The sequence below is a fragment of the Lepus europaeus genome, chromosome 2 (genome assembly GCF_033115175.1).
Source record: "Lepus europaeus isolate LE1 chromosome 2, mLepTim1.pri, whole genome shotgun sequence".
NCBI classification, from domain to species: Eukaryota; Metazoa; Chordata; class Mammalia; order Lagomorpha; family Leporidae; genus Lepus; species Lepus europaeus.
Window position 1 is genome coordinate 81,179,422 of NC_084828.1, and position 19,128 is coordinate 81,198,549.

The following is a 19,128-nucleotide window of genomic DNA, read 5'->3' on the forward strand; positions in this document are numbered from 1 at the left end:
AAAGGAAATAACTAACAAGTGAAGAGACTTGGACAGAATGGGAGAAAATATTTGCAAATTATGCATCCAACAATGGATTAATATCCAGACTATATAAGGAACTCAAGAAACTGGAGAACAACAATACAATCCAGTAAAGAAATGGGCAAAGGACATGAACAGGCATTTTTCAAAGGATGAAATATAAATGGCCAACAGACTCTTGAAAAGATGTTCAGGATCACTAGTTATCAGGGAAATGCAAAAAAAAAAAAAAAAAAAAACACAATGAGGTTTCTTTTCACTCCAGTTAAAATAGCTATCATCCAAAGATCAAAAAATAACAAATGCTAGTGTGTATATGGAGAAAAAGGAACTCTAATACATTGTTAGAATGAATGTAAACTAGTACAACCATTATGGAAGACAGTATGAGGATTCCTCAGAAATCTGAAAATAGATCTACTTTATGATCCAGTCACTCCACTCCTGATAATTTATTAAATCAGTATATGAAAGACTTATCTATACCGCTGTGTTTAAAGCAGCTCAAATCACAATAGCTAAGATATAGAATCAACCTGGATGTCCATCAGCTGATGACTGGATAAAGAAAATGTGGTATGTATACATGATGAAATACTACTTAGCCATGAAAACCTGTGTTTTGCAACAAAAATGGATATAACTAGAGACCATTATGCTTACTGAATAAGCCAGATCCAAAAAGACAAATATCATATTTTTCTGATTTGTAATAGCTACAGAGTACCTAAAAATGTAATGTATTATCTTTTTTTATAAATTCTTTTTTTTTATTTGACAGATAGAGTTAGATAGTGAGAGAGAGAGACAGAGAGAAAGGTCTTCCTTCCGTTGGTCCACCCCTCAAATGGCCACTACGGCTGGAGCTATGTCGATCCAAAGCCAGGAGCCAGGTGCTTCCTCCTGGTCTCCCGTGCAGGTGCAGGGCCCAAGGACTTGGGCCATCCTCCACTGCCTTCCTGGGCCAGAGCAGAGAGCTGGACTAGAAGAGGAGCAGCCGGGACTAGAACCCGGCACCCATATGGGATGCCAGCGCCACAGGCGGAGGATTAACCAAATGAGCCACGGCACTGGCTCCTGTATTATCTTTTTTTTTCTTCTTCTTTTTTTTTTTAAAGTTTTATTTATGTGAAAGGCAGCACCACAGACAGAGAGAGGGAGAGACAGAGAGAGAGGTATTTCATCAGCTGGCTTACTCCCTAAATGGCTGCAACCACCAGAACTGGGCCAATCTGAAGGCAGGAGCCAGGAGCCAGGAGCTTCTTCTGAGTCTCCTACATGGGTGGAAGGGCAGGGGCCCAAGCACTTGGGCTATTTTCCACTGCTTTTCCAGGCCATCAGCAGGGAGCTGGATTGGAAGTTGAGCAGCCAGGACACAAACTGGTGCCCTTGTGGGATGCCAGCGCCACAGGTGGAGGCTTAACCTACTACACCACAGTGCTGGACTCCAAAATGTAATGAATATGAATGAAATTGACATCTTGAGATTTCACTATTTCTTATAGCCCTCGTCTATACTCCTGGGGAACAGTGATCTGTCTAGCTTCTACTTGTTGAGTTCTTGAATTAGCAGAGGATTAAGCCTGTGGTTGTAAAGTAAATTGAAAGTATATTGTCACAAAAATCAAAAGGAAAATAAGGAAGGAGGAAGGCAGAGGAAGGATGGAAAGTATCATTATGTGCTTAAAATTGTATATATTGGATACATGAAATCTTTTCTCTATATAATTTTAAAAACATTTTCTATCAAAAAATAAATCATGTGTTTTCAACGTCTCTGTTCATATAATTGTCAATTCAATAAATAATCATTAATTATTATATTTTTCTGAGACCAACTTTCCAAAGGTTAAGCATATAAATATTTTAAGATCATATATTCCAAAGGGATCATATTTTCCAGCTTTCACCAACTAAAATATTTTAAAACAATATCCACTAGTAAAATTACTAATAAAGGCTGTGATTTTTTTTTTCAATTAATTTTGGTATGCTTGTTTTCTTTAAAGACATTGGAATCAATGTCTTTAAAAATTTCAGCAGGACTTAATCTCAGCGAAAGTCCCCTGGAGTCTTTCTCTAATTGTTCATTTTCCACTCTAGGAAAGTAATTACAATTTATTTCTCTTTTCCTACAAGTTTTCTCGCAGCACCCAAAGGACATAGATTCTTTTCTTTTTAGTAAAAGGTACAACAAATGAACACACCCACACAGTTTAAATCAATCATATTTATAGATTTCTTAAGTAAATGCAAGAGATGGGGAAGGGTCACAGAACAGGTATGGTCCAAGCACATAGGTGTCCAGGTATGGTCCAGGCACACGTGGCCTGGAGAAAGATGCCACAGGAGTGGAGTGACAGGACAGAGGGCCCTGACCACCACAGCCAAGGGCAGACAGATATCTGAAGACCAGATGGCCAGTCGATCCAAACTTAGAAACTGTGAAAGAACTGACTTGCAGTCTTCAGAACTGTGACATAGGAAACAGATTCAGATGGTGGTGTGAAGAGGCCAGGGAAGGTGGGAGCTTGTATGAGCAAGCCGTGTTGTTTCATTAGAAGGAGTAAACATTGCTTTGTGGGGATGTGTGACAGGGGCCATCTGACCAATAGAAGATAAAGAAAAGAATGTATAGGCCTAGTGAAACCGTCTGTAAGACAAGAATCCAGTAACCTCCTGACAGGTATCTTGAGTGGCTGTGCACAGCATAGTTACCCGTCCTAGACTCCTGCAGCTAGAAAGTAACCAGAGTTCACATTCCAAAGCGGCAGCCTACAGGGGCCTAAGTCCTACTTCCCTAATGGTCTTTGGACTTCATTTTTGAAAAAGTTTTTTCAGTGGCTGGCGTTGTTGCACAGTGGGTTTAAGACGTCACCTGCAATGCCAATCTTCCCTATGTCCCAGCTGCTGCACTGCCAATCCAGCTCCCTGCTAATTTGCCTCGGAGGCAGCAAAAGGTGGCCAAAGTGCTTGGGCTTTCACCACCCATGGGGGAGACCTGGATGGGGATCCCAGGATCCTGGCTTCAGCCTGGCCCAGCCCTGGCCATTGAGGCCATTTGGAGAGTGAACAAGTGGATGGAAGATTCATTCTCTCTCTCATCTCTCTCATCTCTGTCTGTAACTCTGCCTTTCAGAAATAAATAAAGCTTTTCCCTTTTCTTTTTTTAAGAAAAAAACTGTTTCAGTGTTGTTTTCATCCTGATGTTTATTCTCAGGAAAGAAAGAAGACAGTGTGTAGGCACGCTCTTGGAAGCTGGGCCAGTGCTGTCCTTCGGCCACCTCAGCACTGCTTTCTTTTTTGCCCCCCTTCTGCCTGTCTTCCCCTCCCTTCCTTGCCCACCCGCCTTCTTGCTTCTCTCCTTGCCTTGTCCTGGGTCTAGCAGTGGCCCCTCCGCAGCACTCACAAGATCTGCAGCTTCTCAGAAGGCCGGGGGGGCACTTCCTGGGGAGCAGGAAGGGAATGATGGCTGCACAGCTGATTGAGGACCTGCGCTGCAACAAGTCGAGTCGGCTGCTGCTGCCGGCCTGGAGCCCACCTTTGGCCTGTTTGTAAGACATGGCCTCTTGTGTTTGGTTGCTCGTGGAGGAAAACCAGAAATCTAGCTCCTGGCCGGCGCCGTGGCTCAACAGGCTAATCCTCCGCCTTGCGGCGCCGGCACTCCGGGTTCTAGTCCCGGTCGGGGCACCGATCCTGTCCCGGTTGCCCCTCTTCCAGGCCAGCTCTCTGCTGTGGCCAGGGAGTGCAGTGGAGGATTGCCCAAGTGTTTGGGCTCTGCACCCCATGGGAGACCAGGAGAAGCACCTGGCTCCTGCCATCGGAACAGCACGGTGTGCCGGCCGCAGCGCGCTACCGCGGCGGCCATTGGAGGGTGAACCAACGGCAAAAGGAAGACCTTTCTCTCTGTCTCTCTCTCACTGTCCACTCTGCCTGTCAAAAAAAAAAAAAAAAAAGAAATCTAGCTCCTGACCCCAGTGCCATCAGCGAGCTGAGCAGCCTTGCCGCTGGTCCTGCCGGAGCTGGCTCTGTGATCGCCATTTGTGAAATCAAGTGCACGCATGCTTGGCAGCAGGCTGTGGCTTATGTGACGTGCTCTACCAAACTGAGAATCATTCTTCAAACACCACTGCCCCTACATAGAGGGGGCAAGCTGTTTGAGCACCTTCTCTGTTTGGAAACTTGTGAGACCCTCTGAAATGACCACCCTTCCTCTTTAACAGGTGTCCCAAGGGGCTGCCATCCGCTCCCCAGCTACTTCACGGCAGTCACTTCCCATAACTCACGGCAAATTCCGCATGCCATGTAACCCAGCGTTTGCTCATAGCTTCCTCTGCTCCCAGCTCTGTCCTCTCCACATTTCAGAGACCGCAAAGTAAAACGTGATGCCTGCAGTGCTCACCGGAGACTCTCCTTAGGTTCAAGTACACAGCCAGAGTCACAAGTCTTCTAGAGATCACATCTGGCTTCGGTCAAAAATGTAGGGGGAGTCGTAGCTGGCCAGCACGGCAGCATCAAGAGGTCAACGTTTCATGGGAGCCCTGCACAGCACTCAGTTCAGGTGCAAGGAACGAAATCCATGGGCAAGTGGAGGCTCCCTGCTGGCTTAGGAGCCGACGTCTTCTGTAATGACTGCACGGGTCTAGTTTCCACGTCCCTCACAAAAGATAAACACAGTTCAAAGTCACCACACTCTGGGAGGCCCAACGACGAGGCTCCTACAGGTAATCCCAGTCCATGCAGCTCCACACGATAATACACGGCTTCTTCTCCCTATGTGGACACTGGGACCCAAAGAAGTGACGCAGATCCAAGCTCTCCTGACTCTGCTGTTTCTCCTATGTCACAGCTGCCTCATTTTGAACAGAATTTCTTATTTTTGGGTGTGTGACTATGAAAATACTTCAATTAACATACTTTGAGTACATTTAAAAGAAATATAATATCCTTATATATTTCTAAAGTACAATACCATCTCTCCTCTAATAATCAGTTCTCTTTGTGATTATTTCAGAAAATATTTATCTGCAGGTTAAATGAGCCAACATACCTGAAAATACCTGGCACATAGTAGTCATTCGATAGATAATACTGGGACAAATATTCGTTGGATCTGCCTTGTATTCACTGAGTTGGAAGGTGGCCCCAAATGGCTTCTTAGGGTCAACGCTTTGACCACTAACCTTCTAAGTCACAGGAGGCCTCTTGTGATACAGGATCCATGCTTTATAGCTGACCTCACAGCATTCATTGCCAAACTCCATTGAAATTATCACAGACAGCAAACACAATTCAGCCTTAGATCAATAGACAAAAATAGAGTGAGCTGCAGGGATTTCTGGCTCCCAACCCAGACTATCCAAGCCACCATTTTCCAAATGCAGCTAAGGACAGAGCCAAGCCAGATGTGAGGCAGGATGCTTACAAGCTGTGACTTGGCTTCTTCGCCACCACCCTCCCGGGGAGGAAGTATTACCCGGGGGGTTCTCTCCTGGAAGACAGGGCTCGGGTAAGTGCCTTACTAATTATAGCTGTCCAGCCTCCCAGTTGGAAAAAGCAGGGAGGGCACATAGTGGTGTAATTGAAGGATCAGCAGTGGGGGAATCAGGTGAAGGCGTGCCTGACAGGGCCCTCCCTCCCAGACACGTGCCCACCTGGGTCTCTTCTCCACAGAAGGCCCTCTTCCTGCTCTCCGTGGACTGGTAAACTCTCCTTATCTGTTCATGTCAAGCTCAAACATTGCCTCCTGGGTGAAGCCTTCCAGACCAACCCCCCCCCCCCCCCAGAATGCTTCCCTTCGGGTCCTCAAAGGCCGTGGCCCCGCCTCCGCTGAAACTGTTAAGATTGAAGTCGCTTGCTCCTGGCATGACCATCTCTCTATCAACTGCTGGAGAGTGGGCACTTGAAAAAGTATCTGTGGAGTGACTCATTAACTCAACAACTACTCACTGAGTGTGTGTCATGTGCCGCATTCTAGGATTAGGGCTAGGACAGTGCTGGTTATGCTGAGTCCCAAAAGGATGAGAGCATTTTGTAAGGTGAGTCGTGCAGAAGAACAGACAAGATGGCTACTGACAAACCACCCAACCCTCAGCGTCCAGACAGAGCTCTGCCTGGCGTACTGGGCATGGTTATATGGCCGCGTCTAAGCAGGGGTGATGTAGGGAAAGTCAGGGGCATTCATACCAGAACGGACCCCTAGAAGTCTCTCTTGGAAGAGCCTCCATACTCTTGCTTTTGACTGGATTGATGCAAATGAGTAGAAACCTTGAGAGCAAAACAAGAAGGAGCCAGAATAACGTGTGTGTGTGTGTGTGTGTGTGTCGGGGGTTGACCAGGAAGATGCGTGAACAACAGACGTCGCTTGATTATAATATTCAGGTGGGGTCCACCATCCAAATGTCTATATTGGCAGAGTCTTTAAAATCTGAGGCTTCAGATACTAATGGAAAATGAAAGGAACTAGGTAAAAGTGACAGATGCTCAATTACAAAATGAGACCTATGGACCATTGAGAGTGCCCTGTATAAGTTAATTCTCCTAAGAAAATGGCAAAGACTCTGCTGGCTAACAGATGCTTTCCCTTGGCCCCAATTCTATTGATTTGCTTGTTGAGAAGCTTCTCTAGGCATAGCAGAGAGTGGGGCACAGGGTTTGCCCTAGGAAGCCCAGTTACAGCGACACTGGCTGATGAAGGTAGCACGGACAATCAGTTGCACATTCAATGCCAGCTCAGGGGGACTCGTTTTTGGCTTGGAGATTTCAGGAAGTTATCACTCCCTCCAAAGGAAAAGGCACTTCAAAGATTCTTGCAATCACCACCTAAGGGCAGGATAGCAGAGCCCCGAGAGAGGAAAGTGGGGGGCCCCAGGCAGGGAGGGAAGCAGCCCAGGTGCTGCAGGCAAATTGCTTTAGTGGGGAGAATCCTTTACACTTGAACATGATGTAAAGAAAGAAAGGGCGCCTGATTTTGCTCATAAAGGCCTGTGAGCTCCAGGACAACCAACTTCGCATCCCCCCCAGTCATTACGGGACACTCTCAGTTTCAGACATGTGTCTCAGTCCCTACTGCCTATTGAAATAGCCTGCCAGGGTTGATCTGCCTGTGTGAAACAACAGAGAGATAGAGTGAGATCCCTGGGCTCGAATCCCGGCTGTGCCACTTCCTAGCAAGTGGCTTTGAGCAAGCTCCTTCCCTGCACTGCCCCCACTAGTGAGCAGGGCGAATGACAGGACCTGCTTCACAGCTACTGTGAGATGCAAAGGGCGGGCGCGTGCAAGGCACCGAGAAGCACACGCGGCATTCCAAGTGCTTCCTAACATCCTGCCTATGTGTCTTGCTGTTTTCCAGGCCGACCCACTCATCTGGAGGCAGCAGAGGATTCCATTCATGACTGGCCCATGTGTCATAATCGTGGGCTCAGAAAGTATGTCAGCAGGCCTGCAGGCATGAGGAGGCCTTTGATGGTTTGCCCCAGGCTTCTGTCTTGGGATGTGGAGAAGACCCCCACACCCGCTCCAGGCTCTCTCCAACCTCATTCCCTAACCTCGCTTTGGCACCTTGGGTTGTCAGTTAATGACAAACCCAAACTGTCAGAGAATGCTTGGGGAAAGTCCCCCACAGACCTTGCTCACCTCATAAAAGTGATGAAAGGCAGAAACCTCTCACTGGTGCCATTTTGTTTCCCTCTTAACTGAAGAATTTTTCAGTGGAAATGGATTCAGCTCCGTTTTCATTCTGTAAAGTCAACCATTAAATAAAAACGCTAATTATCTGAACAATTGTGCCAAATACTTAGGTACCATTAACAAGACATTAACATTCCTGCAGTAAAGGGGACAGTGTGTGGGCTCCAGGAAAATGATGCAAATATTTCCACAAGAGTGAGCTGACATGCATGTCTTTCTGGCACAGAGCAAGAACTGAAGTGACCGGAGGAATGTCAATGGGGAAAATTATTCAGAATTAGTGCATTGAAAGTTATGAATTCCCAACAGGCCTGCTGAAAGAGCTGCCCCGCCAGAAGTTGAGTTTCCTGCAAGCAGAAGGATATAGCGCCACCTACTGGTTGCATACGTTGCCCAGAAGCTAGGAGCGGACCAGAGTAGGAGGATTCAGGGGCAGAGCTACCCCAAAGATTTAAGTCTTAAGAGGTTTAGTGTTGATGCCACGTGGATGCCTGAGCACTTCTCCATAGGGAGGGTTAAAAGACACTGAATCATCCCGTGCCCAGTGGACTGTTGGTCTCTAAATTCAGGGAAGTGTGGGAAAATGACATGACCTGAAATTTGACCACTGACCTAGTGCACTAGCATTGCTGCAAAGCTGAAACCCTAGGCTCGGGCCTAACACCCATGAAGTGTTCTGGGACGGGAGCCAGCCAGCCTTGCACAACCCCAATGGGCAACTGAGCTTTGCTGCCGTCAGGGCAGCACCCCACCCCCAGCTGGCTTCACCCACAGTGGGCCCGAGGACTCTCAGTCTGTGGAGAGCCAGCAGGATCACACTACAGGCTTCTGTCCTGTGCTAGCTTGTGCCTAGAAGGGGTAGCCCCCAGGGTTGGAGGAGCCCTTGTAGGAGAGTCCACTTCCTTTGAAAAACCTAGCTTTACTGAGATATAATTGACAGGCAATAAGCAGGACCTAGGCACGGTGTGCTATTTGACAAGTTCTGGTGTCTGTGTACACCGAAGAGACCATTGCCACACAACAGGTAATGAGCAGATTCTCCACAAATGAGCTGGAACAGGCCCGTTTCATACCCCCGTTTCTCATTCACTTAACACTCGTTCTACGCCAGCCCTGTGCTAGGTGAAGAGGCGCAGGCTCTTCTCCAGGGAACCTGTGACAGGACCCAGCTGGCACTTCTGCTCAAGAGTGCTGGGTGGAGAGGAGAGGGATTCGGGAAGGCTGGCTGGAGGAGGTGACGGTCCAGCTGACCTAGACAGACGGAGGCGTTTATGAGGTGCTGTGGTCTAAAAGTGTGGGGGCCCCCAGGTTTCACCATAATACCACTGTGATAGTGTAGGAGGCGGGGCCTCGGGGGACATGAGTACGGAGCCCTTGGGAGTGAGATTCGTGCCCTTAAAACAGAGGCCCTGAGAGACCCCGTACCCCTCCAACCTGCATGACTGCATGGACAGGAATGGGTCTTCGCTAGACACCAGGCTTACCGCGGCCTGACCTTGGCCCTCATGGCCTCCAGAACTGCAAGAAGTCAGCTTCTGCTGTCTGGAGGCCCCCAAAGCCATGGTGGTTTGTGGGTGCCACCCATGCTGACCGGAGCAGTGGCAGCCGAGGAAAAGGCGTGGTCCATGTGGAGGGAGACGTAGAGGTAGTGGTGCTTGGGGAACAGCAGGTCCGGCCAGTGTGCTAGTAGGGGCGGGAGGCAGCAGCCACGCGAGCAGAGATAATTACGTCTCAAGGAATCTGGCCTCAGAATATGAGCCCCATTCTTTCAGTGGAGACCCCTTAGAGCATTTCAACAAGGGAGTCTCATGATCAGAGTCTGTCTTTTAAGCTCACCCTGACAGCACTCCAGAGGCTCCTGGACAATTGGCTAGAAAATCTTTGCACAGCTACCCACTACTGGCATCCCGCTGGTTCAAGTCTCGGCTTCTCCATGCTCAATCCAGCTCCCTACTAATGCACCTGGAAAAACAGCAGACGATGGCCCAAGTACTTGGGTTCCTGCCACCCAAGTGGGAGACCTTGGCTCCTGGGTTTGGCCTGGTCCAGCCCCAATCATTGTAGCCATTTGGGGAGTAAACCAGCTAGTGGAAGATCTCTCTCAGTGTGTCTCTCCCTCTCTCTGTCACTCTGCCTTTCAAATAACAATGAACACATCTTTAAAAAACAGAAAATATTTGCATAGGTATCAATAAACAGAAACAAACGGGTCCCAGGCCATATTACAGGAAAATCCAAAGCAATTTTGAATGCAACAGCCCTTTCCGTCAATGTCTCACATGGACATGTTTAGGAGATGACCTGTTATCCTACCGATAGCAATGGAAGTCTCTGAAGAATGGCTCAGGACTTTCGATAGGAGCGGGAATGCTGTGGCTCAGATGGGCACATGGCTGTGCGGCTCTATGGAAACACGGTTCAAATAGCCCGCTGCTAGTATGCAATCCAAACCATCTTTAAGTAGAAGGCAGTAACATGCAGGGCAGAAGCAGCCTGTGATGACGAGTTACAGCGGGAATGGAACTCTGCTGCCGTTCACTAAGCAGTTGACGGCTGCTGTTGTCTTTCCTGTCGGCATAAATAGCTCACAAAAGTGTGTTTCTTTTATACCATTTACCTCCTGGCCTGGAGAACACACGTGTAGGCATGAACAGCATCAGTGTGGGTGATTTCAGCTGCAAATAACAGGGAACAAACAGCAAAGGCAAGTCCAGAGGCTTCTGGGAGGATCTGAGGGAGGCTCCAGCTCTGTAACTCGGATTGACGCGGCTATGCCTTCCTCCACGTGCCAACTCTGTCCTCAGGAAAACTGAAGCAATTCAAGGGCATCGCATCCCCAAGATCTTTCCAGGGACTTTCTTCCCTCCAGCCTTCTACCAAAGTGTGGGCTTCATTTTTATTGTGACCACTATGTTCACGTGCACCACCTTAAGTCATGCAGGGCGGCAAGGGCAGATGGGATTACACTGACCCGCGTGGGCCAACCAAAGCCAACCCCGGGAACAAGGAGTTGAATCAGTCTCATCCAAAATGCTTAGCTGCTTCCTAGGGGAGGTGTTGGTCAGAGTCCCACAGAAAGACACAATGGATGGGCCACGCCTACAGATAGATGAAGGAGGGGCTGTCAAGGGAGCTATGGCAGCTGAGAAGTCCCACAGTGAGCCGTGTGCACATCAGACACCTGGGGATGCTGGCAGAGAGACTTCCAGGCCAAGTCCAAATGCCTCAGAAGCAAAGAAGCCCAGGCAGGCAGCGGCTGGCTTAAGCCTGAGCCAAAGGCCAGCTCCGAAGTCTTGACGTCCAAGGCAGCCGTCAAGCACGTCCCAGCTCTCAGAGTGGGGGACCAGTTCACCTTCCTTATTCATTGTCTGCAGGCCCCCAGCTGATTGGAAGGCAGGGCTCCCCTGCCCCGCCCACCCACTCAGGTGCACATACTGACCTTGCTTGGACACACTGTCACAGACATACCCAATAGAGCGCTTTCCCAGGTTTCCACGCATTCCTGAATCTTGTCAAGTTCACACCCAAAGTTAACCATTACACAGGAGGAGGGGGACATGAATAGGGGGAGGGAGGAGGTGCCTACCATTGTGGGTGATCCAGCAGCCCCCCACAAGGACAGCAGATGCCAGTCACTTGGGTTTGTCACATGTCATGTGCTAACTGAAATAAGACTCACTGCTATGTGCACTACCAAATCTCCCAACATGAGAAAGGACACCATCTATCAAAGACATTTTATTGCATTCACATACAAGAACACATAACAATAACAATGAATAAAAATATCTTACACAGGGACCAGACATTAGACAAGGATGCTACTAACATTTTGTAAAGCCTGTGCTGGGCGTGGTTGCCCCCACTCTTGGGTGTGTGTGGTGGGGGAGTTACAATGAAGCCTCTGTCTCCAGGGGAGGCTGGGCCCCAGTGACACCCCTCTGGAAGCGACCTGCTAAGTTTGGACACCAGAACACCTCCCTTCTCCTTCCTCCCCACACCCGGCACTCGCTCCCTCTCCCACCCTCGGCCAAAGGGGACATCAGCAACATCAAAGGTGCCGAAGGATCTCTTGGCTGGAGTTCCTGCTTGCACAGCTTCTCCCAGGCCCCGCGTCTTGGGGAGGGCTGAATCAGAAGAAAGGCCTGCTCGCTCCTGGGAGAAGGGTCAATGCAGGGGAGGAGGTGGACCCTGGCTGCTGCCCCCTGTCCTCACCCCGCCCCTCCCATGGACCAGCACTTTAAGCCTATCTAGTCCCAGCCGCCTAATTAACATCAAAAAGTTCCTGGCTGTCCAGTCGGTGCTCCTGCAAAGGCTGTCTCTTTCCTGTCCTCGTAGGGTGAGGCTAGGTTGCAAGCTCCTAGCAGTGTCAGGGTAGCCAAAATCCCTTGACCGGAGGGCTAGAAGTAGGAGCCCTACCTTACCTTATCACAGTGAGCCATGGAAGAAGATGGCAATTCTTGTCCCCCCGGCACTCTGGGTGGCTCACCCGTGGGCTATCAGTGCGGGTCAGGCACAGGTTCCTCCCAGGAGTGACCCACACCGAGGCTTGTCCTCTGGACTGGACATGGTTACCGCAGCCCAACAGGAGGAAAGACCAAAGCATTGTCTCACGAGTCCACACAGACTGGAGAAAAGCAGCCACCTCACAAGTGCTGAGTGTCCATGTGCCTTTAATTTTGCAGATTCTAATTTGGGAAGCAAGCTATACTCCTAGCGCTCACAACTTCCATTCAGAGAGGCTGGCGGACGGGGTGGGAGAGAGATCCTGGAGGCCACAATTCACCGGATCTCGCCTCTTCACCAAACAGCAGCTCAGGCATCGGGCCAGGTACATGGACGACCCCAGACTTCTGTTCTAGACAGAGAGCAAGCGAGAAGACTCTTAGAAAAGAAATATTCCAACAGAAACCTATGAGAAAACTTAGATCCTTAAGTTGTTAACATTACTTAGTTAACACTAGGTGCTTTCTTTGGCTTTCCCCCTTGCTCTCTCTTGCCTGGCTTCTCTGCTGTTTCTGACCTGGCCACTTTCCCCCCTGGCCTCTCCTTCAGCCACCTCTCACTGGCTCCCTCTTCTCGACACCAGCCTACATGATCCAGTGAGAACCTGCTGAGTGGAAGCTTTTTCCCTTGAAAGTCCCCGGAGTGAAATAAAGCGTTACCAGCCTCACTCGCTTTATCTCTTGAGAAACTGGCCAAGTTACCCTGCAGTCTGGCTGTGCCTTTACACAGCCCCACTGGGAAGGAGGCCACGGAGACCTGGTCACGTTCTGCATCCTTCCTTGGGCCTGGCCCCTTAAACAGCCTGGCAATTGTCATCCCAATCGCTGGGGTCCTATTCCTAGAGGCTTGCAATTTAAGGAAACTTAAGGGCATATAAAGTAAGCTGCTCTTTCTGTAGACAAGGGAGAAGGCCAGGGAGAGGAAGTGATGCGTCTAAAGTCACCCTGGGGGCCGGAACCATGGAACAGCGGGTTAAAGCCCTGACCTTCAGTGCAGGCATCTCATATGTGCACCGGTTTAAGTCCCAGCTGCCCCACTTCTGACCCAGCTCCCTGCTGATGTGCCTAGGAAAGCAGCAGAGGATGACCCAAGTGCTTGAGCCCCTGCACCCGTGTGGGAGGCCCAGAAGAAGTTCCTGGTCCCTGGCTTTGGCCTGGCCCTGTCCCAGCCATCGTGGCCATCTGGGGAGTGAACCAGCGGATGGAAGACCTCTCTCACCCTCCTCCTTCATCTTTCTCTTTTGTTTAAAAAGCAAAGACGCCTATGCAGCCTGGAGAAGCTACAGGAGCTGAGGTCCCCAGCCCACCCTGAAGAGCTAACTGGAGGCCCACAGTAGTCTGAGCAGGGTAACCTCTTGGGTCTGCACAGGGCTTCTGGGACAGGCCCATGGCTCACCTAGTAGTCGGGGCGGGGTAGGCCCCTCTGGTTTGTGTAGGGGTTTTGTGGCTGAGCGCTGCGGGGGGGCCCCGTCCTGGCTTTGGGGAACAGACTCCCTTCAGCACCCATGTTGATGAACCCCGTCTGCTGCAGCTTCAGGTTCTGAAAGTCGTTGTCAATCAGATTCTGCTCCTCTATGTTCTTCCTTTTGTTCTTGGATCTGCAACCAGGAACAGGAATTAGGATCTGACAGTGACACCCATTTTCCCCGATGCAAATGTTCATGTTCTTTTTAAAAATATGTTTTCAAATGTAAGCCATTTCAAATTTACAGGTAGGTTAACAAAAAACATGACAGACAGAGCTCCCACGAACCCATCACACAGAGTCCGAACCAGTTAAGCACAAGTTGCAGGTTGATGCGCCATTACCCATAATGCTTCATGGTGCCACGCAGGGTAGATCCCTGCGTTTCAGGACAGTCTCCTCATAAGCTCTGTGCGGCCACAGGACCAGGATGCGCCTGCTGACCCAGCGTTACCATCCATCCCACAACCTCGCTGAACTTCTGCTAGTAATGTTAGTATTGCATTCTTTTTATTCATTTTTTGATGTTCTTTTAAAAAATTGATTTTCATTTTATTTGAAAGGCAGAGATTGAGATCACCCATCTACTCACTTACTTCCTAAATGCTTGCAACTGCAGGGGCAAGGCCAGGCTGAAGCCAGGAGCCAGGAAGTCTGCCTGGGTCTCCCATGAAGCCGGCAGGGATCAAGTATTTGAGGCCTCACCTGCTGCCTCTCAGGGTGCGCATTAGTAGGAAGCCGGAGAGGGAGTGGAGCTGGGACTTGTACTGGGTGTCCCATGCCATCGTAACCACTACAAACACCTGCCCCAGTGTTGTATTCTCAGGTGTGCTTTTGAATTTTTTTATGAGAGACAATAGAAGTCAGGGAGAAAGATGATTGATGACGCAGTTTTTCACTCGCGCCAAGTCAATGTCTATAGAAGCAGCCCTGTGTGTAAAATGAGTCCAGGGCCCAAAGGCCTTGGAAGAAGAAACAGGGTTCCTGGGCTTCGCTGTGCCCCCGCCGGGGTCCCGAGCCTATTCAAAGCCAAGGGGGAAGTGCTTGCAGACAAGGGAGGGAGGGAGGCGTCTCCCTAGGGAGGTCTGATGCTGATGCTGCCTGGCCCCAGACAAGGTCCTGGGCAGCGGCATGGGGGTGGGGCCAGCCCCAGGGTGCCGGGTGCCGGTTACTGTGCCTGAGTCACACTGGAGCTGTCACTCATGCTGTGACCCTGATGGCCAATACAGCCCATGACAGCACTCTTGCCCAAGGTCATTGAGGAGAGACTTCCTTGCCCTTTGACTTGGGCAAGAAAATTAAAATTCCTCATTTATTCCCAGAGTCTCAAATTGGGCTGGGCTAAGGGCAGACCTGGCTCAAGGTCCCACAGCAATGCTTGAGGTCCCTGAAGTCCCGGGACCACGAGCCAGTCCCCCTGAGAGCAGAGGGCACAGCCCTGCTCCACGGCCAGGCACGTTCCGGCTCCCCGTTCCAGAACGTGGGAAACCAGGGGCCAAGGGTGCTCACATACCCACTTCTTGCCTTTGCTTCCTCACAATAAAGTCTGGGGACAGAGTTAGGATGAAAATGCAGTAAAAGGAAAAAGAGAAGACTAAGCAAAAATAGTTTAGGAGCTGAAAACCTGTTTATCTTCTCACATTATAGAGGGAAAATACCCATTTTGCCAAAAGATAAGGCATGAGCTAAATGTTAAAAAGGGCAGCTTTTTGGGGCTGGCATTTGGGCACAGCAGAGTAAGCTACCACCTCAATTGCCTACAATGCTGGCATCTCACATGGGCACTGGTTTGAGTCCCAGGTGCTCCACTTCTGATCCGGCTTCCCGCTAATGTGTGTGGGAAAGCAGCAAAAGATGGTCCAGGTGCTTGGCCTTGCACCCACATGGGAGACCTGGATGGAATTCCAGGCTCCTGGCTTTGGCCTGGACCAGTCCCAGACATTGTGGTCATTTTAGGAGTGAACTAGCAGTTGGACGATCTTTTTCTCTCTGTGTCTGTGGAAAGGAAGGAAGAAAGGGAGGGAAGGAGGGAGGGAGGGAGAAAAAGAAAAGAAAAGGGGCCAACGCTGTGGCGTAGCAGGTTAAAGCCCTGGCCTGCAGTGCCAGCATCCCATATGGTCTCCAGTTTGATTCCTGACTGCTCCACTTCTGATCCAGCTCCCTGCTAATGTGCCTGGAAAAGCAGCAGAAGATGGCCCAAGTATTTGGGCCCCTGCACTCACGTGGGAGACCCAGAGAAGCTCCTGGCTTTGGATTGGCTCAGCTTTGGCCACTGTGGCCATTTGAGGAGTGAACCAGTGGATGGAAGACTTCTCTCTCTCTCTTCCTCTCTCTCTCTAACTCTTTCAAATAAATAAGATTAATCTTAAAAAAAAAGAAAACAAAAGGAAAAGCATCTTGTTTTTATCAAAGTGGAACCCCATTGGCACCTGTAGAATGGAAAAGAGACGAGAGCATTCCCATCCTGGTAACAGGAAGCACTCTGACACATCGAATATCTGCTGAAAAAATAAAAGGGCCTTACTCTTCCTCCCTTAAGAGAAGAGAACTTAAGGCACCCAGCTGAGAAATAGCCATGTTTTAGGGATGGCATTGTGGCATAGCAGGTAAAGCCACTGCCTACAACTCTGGCTTCCCATATGCATACTGGTTCTAATCTCAGATGCTCCACTTCCGATGCAGCTCCCTGCTCCTGGCTGGGAAAGCAGAAGATGGTACAAGTGCTTGGGCCCCTGCCACCCGTGTAGGAGATCCAGATGAAGCTCCTGGCTTCAGCCTGCCTCAGCCCCGGCCGTTAAGGCCATCTGGGAAGTAAACCAACGGATGGAAGATCTCTTTCTCTCCCCCTCTCTCTGTAATTCTTTCAAATAAATAAATAATTTTTTTTTTTTTGACAGGTAGAGTGGATAGTGAGAGAGAGAGAGAGAGAAAGGTCTTCCTTTTTGCCGTTGGTTCACCCTCCAATGGCCACTGCGGCCGGCACATCGCGCTGATCTGAAGCCAGGAGCCAGGTGCTTCTCCTGGTCTCCCACGTGGGTGCAGGGCCCAAGGACTTGGGCCATCCTCCACTGCCTTCCCAAGCCATAGCAGAGAGCTGGCCTGGAAGAGGGGCAACCGGGATAGAATCCGGCGCCCCAACCGGGACTAGAACCGGTAATAAATAAATCTTTAAAAAATTTTTTTTTTAAATCCAGAGGTTGGTTTTAGACCTCTTTAGCAGCGGCCCAGGCAGACAAGCAGCTGGAGGAGATTATGTTTGACGGAGCCAGTGGAGTTCAACACTGCCAACCAGGCGTTAGCCACCAGAAGCCAGCAGAGTCACACAGCAGAGTTCAGCAAAGGTGAATGTCAGCACAAGCGTTTAAGACAAGGACACACACGTTATGTCTATACTGTCATTCAAAGAGCCAGAAAATAATCTGGGACGATATGTTTCCGAAAACTGAATTAAAAGGTGTTAGTTTTGGTGGGAAAAGGTTTGAAATCCATGCAAACCTGGGGTCTTCACAAAGTTTGTGGGAAATGCGTATTGTGGCATAATCAGACACGGGATTTCAAACTATTTTTGCACCAAAATATGTTTTTTTTGTTTTGTTTTGTTTTTTATTTGACAGGCAGAGTTATAGACAGTGAGAGAGAGAGACAGAGAGAAAGGTCTTCCTTCCGTTGGTTCACTCCCCAGATGGCTGCTATGGCTGGCACTGCACTAGCCCTAAGCCAGGAGCCAGGTGCTTCCTCCTGGTCTCCCATGCGGGTGCAGGGCCCAAACACTTGGGCCATCCTCCTCTGCCCTTCCCAGGCCACAGCAGAGAGCTGGACTGGAAGTGGAGCAACTGAGACTAGAACCCGGTGCCCATATGGGATGCCGGCACCGCAGGTGGAGGATTAACCAAGTGAGCCATGGCACCAGCCCCGAATACGTTTATGTTTTAACTATTTTTCCATGAGTTTTTTGAAGCACCCTCATATATGCCAAAAGTGTTCGTTGCCTCAGCGTGGTAAGTTTTGTAGGTGATTTCACATTCTTTATCATTCCACATCTCTCCATTTCATCCACCACTGTGTATGGCTCATATAATCACAAGACAAGGAATGCAAGAAAAAACATCTGTGGTTACTAGAGGGGCCTCCTCTATGTCCCCTCTCCTGTTCAGGAGCGGCTGGGCGCATCTGGAAACTAAAGCGTCTTGCTGGCCGTGCTGTGCCCCAGGAAGGGGCCCCTTTTCCCACTGCGTACCTTGTGGAGCAGATCACCGCAATCACCAGGCTGAGGATGAGGACGGCGGCGATGGTGCCCACGATAGTGAGAACCAGCTGAAACGCTAGGAGAGAAAAGAGTCGGAATGGTGCGTGTGTCCCCAGTGACTCCTGGCTCTCAGGATGATCAGCTCTGGTCCCTGCTCCCTCTGGGGCAGGCGAAGTACCAGGGTCTACTACTAACTAAGTCTCTAGATGTCAGTGAGAAGCAGCAGCCTCAGATAAGAGATGCCAGCTTGGGGCGGGGTGGGACTGTGGCAGCAGGGTCTTTCTTGGCTATGTGAGGACTGGAGTCTCCGCCAAGGACCTCAGCTGCCTTGACTGCCTTCCATGTCTTACCTTACTGATAAACCAGAGGAGCCAGGCTGCCGTTCACCTTGCTCCTAAGGATCTGGAGTCCCACTCTGCCCTGCCCAGCACTGCTGATACTTGACATGTAGCTCTGAGATGCCCGTCAGTGTGACCCACACACGGGATTCCAAACACCCAGAAGGAAGAACAAAGTGACCTAGCTCAGTAACAATTCTTCTACTGAATTTTACCTGTGGAAATGAAATTTTGGATGCATTGGGTGAAAGAAAATGTTATTAAAGTCAAAGTTCCGGCCGGCGCCGTGGCTCAATAGGCTAATCCTCCGCCTTGCGGCGCCGGCACACCAGGTTCTAGTCCCGGTCGGGGTGCCAGATTCTGTCCTGGTTGCCCCTCTTCCAGGCCAGCTCTCTGCTATGGCCCAGGAAGGCAGTGGAGGATGGCCCAAGTGCTTGGGCCCTGCACACACATGGGAGACCAGGATAAGCACCTGGCTCCTGGCTTCGGATCAGCGTGGTGCGCTGGCCACAGCAGCCATTGGAGGGTGAACCAACGGCAAAAGGAAGACCTTTCTCTCTGTCTCTCTCTCACTGTCCACTCTGCCTGTCAAAAAATAAATAAATAAATAAAGTCAAAGTTCCTATTTCTTTTTACTTTTAAGAATTTGCTTTTCTAAAATGTACAATGGACCGCACAGCTCACATTATCCTTCCATTGCACAACACTGCTGTAGATGAGAGCGCCACAAATGCCACCTCCTGGGTGCAGGAGACCACAGTCCATTAGGTCTGGGAAGCACTTGCGAGGTCATCTGGTTTTACAGGTGTGGAAACTCAGCAGATCCATCCTCGCAACATGACGCAGCAGAAACCACGAGCA

The 19,128-nt window shown here is 49.8% G+C and overlaps 1 protein-coding gene across 2 annotated transcripts in view; it reads right to left on the reverse strand.

Annotated features, from left to right (window-relative positions):
• Positions 1-11,487: 11,487 nt before the first annotated feature.
• The window catches only part of MUC13 (mucin 13, cell surface associated), a 28,479-nt gene continuing 20,838 nt past the window's right edge, over positions 11,488-19,128 (reverse strand). The window contains exons 10-12 of one of the 2 annotated variants that reach the window (XM_062177179.1): positions 17,921-18,005; positions 13,615-13,816; positions 11,488-12,566 (exon numbers count right to left, since the gene is read on the reverse strand). In XM_062177179.1, coding sequence (XP_062033163.1) covers positions 13,615-13,816; positions 17,921-18,005 — 287 coding nt within the window. In that variant the 3' untranslated portion in view covers positions 11,488-12,566. Of the gene's footprint in view, positions 12,572-13,614; positions 13,817-17,920; positions 18,006-19,128 lie in introns of both variants that reach the window. The other variant, XM_062177170.1, reaches the window with a different exon arrangement.